General features: G+C 35.0%; 1 protein-coding gene and 1 pseudogene across 1 annotated transcript; both read left to right on the forward strand.

Moving 5' to 3' along the window:
* The first annotated feature begins 1,291 nt into the window (after positions 1 to 1,291).
* LOC107489666 (uncharacterized) lies at positions 1,292 to 5,420 on the forward strand (annotated as a pseudogene).
* A 2,196-nt stretch (positions 5,421 to 7,616) lies between these two features.
* Positions 7,617 to 8,075, forward strand: LOC110281205 (uncharacterized). The gene is made up of 2 exons (XM_021142832.2): positions 7,617 to 7,830; positions 7,914 to 8,075. Exons 1-2 carry the CDS (start codon positions 7,627 to 7,629, stop codon positions 8,073 to 8,075), a joined length of 366 nt encoding a protein of 121 aa, XP_020998491.1. The 5' UTR covers positions 7,617 to 7,626.
* Positions 8,076 to 9,309: the final 1,234 nt, after the last annotated feature.

Genomic DNA, 9,309 nt, shown 5'->3' on the forward strand with positions numbered 1-9,309 from the left:
AATTTCTTTTTATTTAATCCTCACTCCTAGCAATATATATAGGATGTGGATTAGTCAAACAGGATTGAATCTCAATCCGTATTTTATTTAAGTCGCAAATTAATCATTCTATACTCAATTTTATTTAAAATAGATCGGATTGATAACTTTATGGAGAAGACAAAATTGTTTCAAGTACCGACAGAATTAGAGGCACCCCTTGTTTCAAAGAAGGAGGGCGGGTTATTCACATTTTATTTGATGGTCAAAGGCGAATTGGAAGCTAAGCAGTGGTAATTCTAAGGATTGAATTCTCCGGAAAAAAATAGAGATATCTCCTACGTTACCCGAACTATGCGTAAGTAGCGACGTAATTTCATAGAGTCATTCGGTTTGAATACTACATGAAGAACATAAGCCAGATGAAGGATGTCCTTATAGATCTGACATTAATCCTCTTATACCTGGGTCGAATTGGATATCCAAAGATAGGCTACTATTAGGGTGTACATGGATTGTGTGAAGTCGGACTTGCTTTGATCTAGACCCGATCCTAAATCATGATCGGGTCTATTTTTGAAATCCTTACCCAGCCTTAGACCCGGTAAAATTTTACTACTTTCGAATCACACTAAAATCGGGTCCAAACCGGTAAAGTCCGAATCTTGATAAACTTTATGTCAAAAAATTATGATATACTTATTTATAAAGAAGAAAAAACATATTTGTTATCGAAAAATTGATATCCATATTTGAACTTAAATTTATTTATAAATTATAATTTTATGTTTTTTTTTATCTATTTTCTAATTAAACAAGTGTGATTAAAAATAAAATAATAAACTTATAATTAATATAATATAATATTAAAATTAATTTAAAATATATATACTTTTTTAATTTTCTTAGGGTATACATGGGTCGAGTGAAGTCGGATTCATCTTAATACGGATTCGATTTTAAATAATGACCAGATCTATTTTTGAGATACTTACCCAACCCTAAATCCAATAAAATTATACCAAATTAGCTCTTAAAATACTCGAATTCAAACCGAATCTTCGGATCGAACCAGACCTTATACACTCCTGGTTACCACTAAGGACTTGTTTGGACATCATTCTAAAATTTGTTTTGAAATAATATTTTTTTAAAAGATTTTTTACAAAAATAAAAGTAAAAAAAAAACTTTTAAAAAAATATAAAATATATTTTTTTAAATTTTTTTAAAATTAATTTAATAAAGCCCAAACAACCACTAATGAATTAAAATGAAAGGTTCCACTTGCAAAGAAGCATAAACAACAAAAGCACAAGGTGGAGAAAAGAAACAAAAAAACTCAAAAAGAGAACCAAATGAACCTTCGACAACGAAAAGTGACACATAGCAGAAGAACACCCCTCTAACCCAAATTCAGACTCTCTGGAGATCAATTTAATTTCTCTCAAGTGTCTTCCAAACGATCTGCGTTTCTATCTGTATGTCTGTAACCGTAAGTAACCACCAACCATCTTCTCAGTTTTTTTCTTTATATGAATGCTGTTCTGTTTTTCGCTTTAACCCTTGTAGCATCATTCAATCCTAGAGCTGCATCGTCTCTTTATTTCAATGTTTGCAATCCAAATTTTTAAACTTTTGCTCATTCTAGGGCTACCCTTTTCTTATTTTTCTCAAATTTGTTGTAGTTAATATTTAGGGTTTCAACTTCTTCGCTGGTTGAGATTGCGGTGAAAGATTGGGTATCCACCAGTTTCAAGTGCCTGAGCACTGGGTAATTTCTCATTCTGCTGTTTTACTGCTTAGTTTAGCTTAGAAAATTTTGTTCTCTATTTCCTCAGTTATAAGCTTTGTGAATTGTGATTGTGATTATGATTGTGTTCATGGGCAAGGAATAAGGTTGTGTGCTTTGTGATTACAGAAAAATAAGTTGATTATTTTTGTCTGTTTAGTTTTCATTCAGTTGCAATTACTGTTGTTATATACATACATTCCGATATGTGTCGATTCGGATTACACGTGCTAGATGCAAAGAACATGGTGGATATGAATGTAAAGCCATTCCGCTACCGTGCCGATGCTGCAAAAGCAGTAGTTCTTAAATTTTCAATCCGTTCTATTTCAATCATTTCCATAAAAAACTGGGTTATAGCCAATTAAAATATGAGAAATGCTCAAGCGCCACCAGAATTTATTGTTTTTAGCCATACTTAGAGCGCATTATTGCGCGTCCAAACATTTTTGGATACTTTGTAGAGGTCCCACACTTCAACCCTTTTTGAGCACACGTGTATAGTACCTTCTGGCCAATGAATATGTGATATTTCATGCACTCGAGCGTACCGTGAAATTACCCGAATACTATCGCTATTGTATTTTGGATTTGTCAATTCCTTAATTTACTTTGCTGTACAAGTTATTATTTCTTAATTATAATATGATTTCTTCATGTAGGGTTTGTATCCATCTTGCAATGGCGTTTCGAAGCAGAACAGGAGCTCAAACTATGTAGAATTGCTCAAGATGCCAAAATATTTTTGAATTGAGAAATGTCGGTGTTGTATAACAACAGAACACTAAGGAAGTAGACGAGAAAGTGAAGAGGGCAGGCCACAGAAATGGAGTGCAATAAGGACGAGGCAAACAGAGCTAAAGAAATTGCAGAGAGGAAGTTTAATGCAAAGGATACTTTGGGTGCAAAGAAATTTGCTTTGAAAGCTCAAAATTTGTTTCCAGATCTTGAGGGCATTCCTCAGATGTTAGCAACACTTGATGTCTATATTTCTGCCGAGCGTAAAATAAATGGAGAAGCAGATTGGTATGGTGTACTCGGTGTTGACCCATTTGCCGATGATGATACAGTTAGGAAACAGTACAGGAAGCTAGCTCTTATGCTTCACCCTGATAAGAACAAGTCTGTTGGTGCAGATGGGGCCTTTAAACTTATTTCAGAGGCGTGGAGTTTACTATCAGATAAGTCTAGAAGGGCAGCATATGATGAGAAGAGAAAAACAAAAGCCGGGAAAGTTTCATCGAAGTTTGGAGGTTCATCAGCAGCAACAGGGGCTAATGGCAGTTACAATTTTGCTAAGACTGCCCCTTCAAGTGCAAGGACTCAGAAGAATACTGCGAAAGAACACTCCTCATCTTCTACCCATAAGCCAAAAGGAAATACATTTTGGACGGTTTGCCACAGATGCAAAATGCAGTATGAGTATCTACGAGTCTATCTTAACCTTAAACTCTTGTGTCCCAATTGCCATGAGGCATTTTTGGCTGTAGAAACTGCTCCTCCACCTTCAAGCGGTATTAGACCTGCAGCTTCATGGGACTTTTCACATCAGAAGAATCGTCAAGGACCTAATAAAAGCAAATCTCATACTGGAAAGAACATGGCAGCTCCAAACGTCGGGGCGGGGAAAAACCATAGCAATGCTGATTTCCAGTGGGCTCCATTCTCAAAAACATCTGGTGTTTCTAATGTTGGCGAGAACGTGAGGAGGCACAAGCAGCTACCAAAAGGGAAGAGGCCTTAAGAAGGAAGCAGCATGGTTCTAAAAAGGGTTACTTCAATTCTGGTAAGAGAAAAAGGGGGGGCATGGAGGATGTCAATGGTAAGGAACCTGTAAATCGAATGGGAGTGGGAAATGGAGCAGTAGGAGCATATGCAAGAGATTTTTCCCCAGCAGAACTGCAGGATATTCTTATGGATAAAGCTAGAAAAGAAATTAGCGATAAACTCAGGGAAATTCGGTCAAATACTTTTGATAGTTTAGCTAAAGGGTGTGAGGATGGCTTCAAGAAAGCAAATGAGCAAGGTGAAAATTTTTTAGGTAACCCTGATTTGTGTACTGAAAGCAACATTGCGAAGTCAGAAGACAGAGAGAGTGGAGCCCAAGTCCTCGAGTCATTTGCAGGTACTACTACTAGTACTACCATTGCTAAAATTTTGGAAACAATGCCAATAGATGTCCCAGATCCTGATTTTCTTGATTTTGACAAGGATCGAACGGAAGGATCTTTTGGTGAAAATCAAGTATGGGCTTTGTATGACAATGATGATGGGATGCCGCGGTATTATGCGAAGATCCACAGTGTGGTTTCGCTAAATCCATTCGCGTTGCGAATCTCTTGGCTTAACTCAAACACCAATGGTGAACTGCCCCCCCTGAATTGGGTTGCTTCAGGCATTTCAAAAACTTGTGGGGATTTCAGAAGAGGCAGACATGAAATCTGTAACAACATCAATTTCTTTTCTCACAAGGTTAGGTGGAGAAAAGGTATTCATGGTGCCATCTGTATATACCCCAGGAAAGGGGATGTTTGGGCCCTTTATAGGAGTTGGTCTCCTGAATGGAATGAGCTGACATCCGACGAGGTTATACGCAAGTTTGACATGGTTGAAGTACTCGAGGATTTTAATGAAGAGTGCGGTGTAGTTGTTATTCCTCTGCTCAAAGTGGCTGGGTTCAGGGCGGTATTTCGTCACCACTCAGATCCAAAGGAAATCAGGATAATCCAGCGGGAAGAGATGTATCAGTTCTCGCATCAGGTCCCTTCGTATTTTCTAACTGGTCAAGAAGCTCCAAATGCCCCAAAGGGTTGCAGGGTGCTGGACCCAGCTGCTATTCCATCAGAATTTCTCCAGGTAATACAAACTGTGAAGGAGGAAGATGTGGTGGATAATGAGGATTGTATAATGACAGAAGCCGCAAGCAACAATGCGAAAGAAGAGAATCGCGAGAAAATGATCACCGATGCGAGTAAACCCGGGGGAAATGATGAAGATATTCCGGAAATGAAAACTTTGAAAGTGGACAATGAGGGGAACAGTATAGAGGTAACAGCAAGTGAAAACATGAAAGAAGATAACTGTGAGGAAATGATCACTGATATGAGCAAAGTTGGGGAAGAAAGGGACGGAAATTATGAAGATACAGAAGAAATGGAAACTTTGAAGGAAGACAAATAGGTATAAATATTTATGTGGAAGCATGATAACAGCACGGGCTAGTAGCATGGAAACTCAAATTGATAGCCACAATTAATTTGACAAAATTAAATCAAGAATTATTTGGCACTGTGATTGGCTTAAGCAACAAACCATTCAACAATTACTGTTGAATATTGGTAAATTTTGTCAAATTATTTCTAGCTATGTACTTTTCAAATAATTGTGGTGGCATCTCAACAACATTGGTATTAATTTTTCCATTAAAAGTATTTAAATGGTTCAGCCCCAGGTCATAGCAATCAAATTATTGCAGTGATGAATCTGGTGTCCTTACAAAGTTCGTCTGAGGTCAATATTTTGTGCATAAGTCTTTGGCTTCAATTTCTAGGAATTTATTTAATTTTTGTCTTGTAAATCAGATGGTGACATGTTCATCAATATCTGTACTCATGTAATCGTTTTTAGATCCGTTAGTGATTAATTACAGTACATTACCAACTGGCTAGATATTCTTAATATTGGATCATTCAGATTAATATTATTTTTATTCTAGAATATATTACACTCATTGCATAGATTTATTAATTTTACGCAATATATACTTACTTAAATAGAAAAATGACTTGCGTAATATTGGGCATTTTCCTTGCGTAGTTTGAGTCTTTAGATTGAGAACTCATCCAGAAAACACACTCAATTTTTATACATAGAAAATTTAGAGATGAAAATAATTGCAATTTTTTTTAATATTGTTATAAAAGATATTTTTGTTATTTTATCTAAACAAAATAAGATAAAGTAAAAAAAATATTAATACACAAGGGACAAATATATGAATAAAAAAAAAATGAAAGTATAAACTCTATGATTAATTTGTCCAAGATCATTCACTCATATAGACACTTCAACAATAACACAATATAACTTTATTTTATTATTTCCATAATAACATAATAATATACTAAAAAGAAGAGTAACACTACAATAATAAAGACATATCTTTACTTTATTAATTTTTCTAATAGAGAGAAAGTAAAAATTTTCAATCTAAATTTATATTAACTTATCAACTTTACTTAGAGAAGAATAATATACATACCACCTTTTTATATAGGCATGAATTCTCATAAACTATTAATTCTTAACAACTATGAGTGAATTGTAATGGAGGTGAAGAAACATGTAAAAGTCTAACCTGTTTTACTACTTAACAACGAATATGTCAACTTGTCTTACTCCTTGATAAGCATGCTTACATAATTATGATAAACTCTAGCTATAAATTTTGACTTCAAACATTGAGTCATACTTAATAAGCTTCATATAATGTTTAATTATCTTTAACTATCAACTTACTAGCAGATACTACTTGTTTTTTCCTTAAAATTTGTATGCTTTACCAATATTTATCAACTTGAATAAATAAATTTATAATTCATAAAACTTTTAGCAATCTCTAAGAATATTAATTCAACTTGATTATAGGTTAGGCTTAGTTTAATTTTCAAAAAAAATTATAAGTAAATTGACAATTAGGTTGTTTAGAATTTTGATATTGAATTAATTAGTCTCTAAAAAAAATTATTAATTACATCTTCTACGATAACAAACAATAAATATCTTATGTTTTTTTATTAATTTATTATGTAAAATTTAATGATAATACTTATGTGTACCATTAACTATAGTTATATATCTGTTTATCAAAAATCTTTACAAATACAACAATTTTTTGAAATCAAACTTCACATGTTTTATTAAAATCCGTTATAAATAGATAACTGATAGTTATATAGATACTTAGAAGATAACAAATACTTTACTTTCCAAAATAAAATCATTTTCATTCTCTTGTAAGAATAACGACATACATCCTCGTCATTATAGATAACAAAAGTACAAAACACATAAATAACTTTGTTTTATTTTACGCTATCCATAAAGGAAAGAACATAAAGAGTTTACGTATATTGTCATAAAAAATCTAATTAATGTTGTAAAACAACTAAATAAATAAGAAAGATATAATATAAAATAAAAAAGTATTGATAGAAGACATACATACATACATACATACATACATACATATATATATATATATATATATATTATTACTTTACAAATATTTCATATCAAAATCCTATCCCTCTTATAGAACTGGCAAAGTTAAAGGTGAGGAAAACATAATTACTAAAACAATACAAAAATATCATGTAAACAAAAAAGTAATAAGCTCTTCCAAACTTCATCGTCCATCTCCTGAAAAAGAAAAGACTTGTAGGGGAGTGAAAACATTGTCCTCGCTGATTCTCACTATAGGGTTAGAGAATTGCTATAATAAGATGCATAAAAATAAGAGTAAATACCCTTTTCGGCCCCTGTCCATTTTGAAAATTGACTACCCGCCCCCTATCCTTTATAAATTATCAAATCGGCCCTTATCCATTTACTCCGTGATACCAATTAGCCCTTGAGTTGGTTTCTCCGTTCAAAGTCGACGGAAAACGCTGAGGTGTAACGTGCTATCCGTGACGTGGCTTTGGATCATCAAACGTGGATTGCTCTGTAAGCATGTGGACAAATAAGCCCCTGCAGACTCAGCAAAGCGACGTCGTTTTAAAAAGAAGTCCTTTTGCTCATTTAGGGCGAAATCTCAGTCTCCCCATTCCTGAACCCTAACACTAGTGACTGAAGCATGAGCGATCCTGAGCAATCTTCAACCTGTAACACACGCCGTGTCTGGAGGAAGAATTTGGTGGGTTCGAGTAGCAATGCAAGTGAGGGCAAGAAGGCCAAGTTCCAGCACCCTAAATGCAAGTGTGGCACCTATGCAGTCATGCAACAGTCTGGGACAGCGAAGAACCCAGACAGAATTTTCCTGGGTTGTTCCAACTATGGCGTAAGTGTGCACCCATCTTCAGTTTATGTAATCAACTTCCCACGTTGTTTAACAAGTTGTATTCACTATAATGGCAATTGCAGATGGAGCAATGTCACTGCAACTTTTTTGTTTGGCTGGACGAGGTGATTGCTAAACGTTCTGGCAATGAAGATGACAATGACATTCAAGGAAGACTGATGTTGATGGAGAAAAGGTTGGAGCAATTGGAATTCAAGATTAAAGATGAATATGAAGAAAAATAAAAAAAATGTAGTAATAGCCATAGTGTGTTTGTTATGCTGGCAATGTTAATTGTGTTAACAGCAGTTGTGTTTGTAGTGTTTTAGGGTATATTGTGTTGCTTTAAGTGATGCATGGATATCTGTTGAGATTTGTGTTAATTTGCTCTGTAATTGTAGATTCTAAATGAAATGAATGTGAATTTTTCTTTGTTATAATGTAAAGACTGAACTCAAGATAACTCTGCACAATGCTGTATAAGGTAAAAACATAATGTTTATATTCATACTGCTAAGCACAAAGGCATTTACATAGTGAGCCAAAATCATCAGCAAAGGTCTGACTTCACAAAACAGAGAACATGTTCCATATTGTTTAGTGTATTACTTCCAATAACTTGACAACCAAAAAACTTTACACCAAAATATTCATAACTATAACTAGGATTATGTCATTTCTGAATCCTTGGTGGCCTAAACCCATATGTTGGCTTGAATTTGTGGGGGTGCATTTAGGCCTGGTGTGGGGATAAACATGAAGGGAGTTGTGGCAGTCCCTGAGTCAGTTGCTCCTTCAGGTGGAAGTTGTTACTGAGTTGATGGTTGTGAGTTTGGGGTTGTTGCTTGCTGTAGAGGTGGCTGAACTGTTGGGGCTGTGGCCTGCTGTTGAGAGTGGTGCACTGTAAGTGCTGGAGGTCTAGTTATAGCTTGCTTGGGCCTGGAAATTTGGCCCCTGGGGGAGTGCAGTTGGGGTAGCAGGGTTTGAGGGCTCAGTATTGGAGTCCACACCCTAAACCACATGAAAACAACTCAGTTTATTGTAAATGCTGTTGAGCCAATCAATTTTATAGTTAAAGAGCATGAATATATAAAATAACATTACCTCTACTGGTGGTTGGGCAGGGTGTGAAGATTGAGTGTCAACCCTTGTCTCTTGTTGGACTGAGTGAGTGTTAGAGGTCTTATGGGCTTTTTTCTTTTGCCTTTTTGCTTTACCCTGTGAAAGACATATGAGAAACAAAGTAAGCACAGCCATGATAGAACAAAAAAAATACTTAAGCTAAGGGGAACATTAAGTTCAGACAAAAAACTACCACTGGATCAATAGATGGGGCAGTAACATTTTGGGGAACATTGCTTCCAACTCCTTCCCCGGCCTATGCAAATCAAAAAATAACAGTCTCATCTACTATACTTTTCAATTGAATAGAGGAAATAACAACTACTACAATGGGAAAGAAAAATATGTAGAAGGCTT

The sequence above is a fragment of the Arachis duranensis genome, chromosome 5, assembly GCF_000817695.3.
Source record: "Arachis duranensis cultivar V14167 chromosome 5, aradu.V14167.gnm2.J7QH, whole genome shotgun sequence".
Taxonomy (NCBI): Eukaryota; Viridiplantae; Streptophyta; class Magnoliopsida; order Fabales; family Fabaceae; genus Arachis; species Arachis duranensis.

Bases quoted from the DNA above. Each gene is read 5' to 3' on its own strand.
- LOC110281205 (XM_021142832.2), top strand. From the start codon at position 7,627: ATGAGCGATCCTGAGCAATCTTCAACCTGTAACACACGCCGTGTCTGG. The intron at 7,831-7,913 runs GTAAGTGTGCAC...TGGCAATTGCAG, and splicing joins TGGGTTGTTCCAACTATGGC to ATGGAGCAATGTCACTGCAA.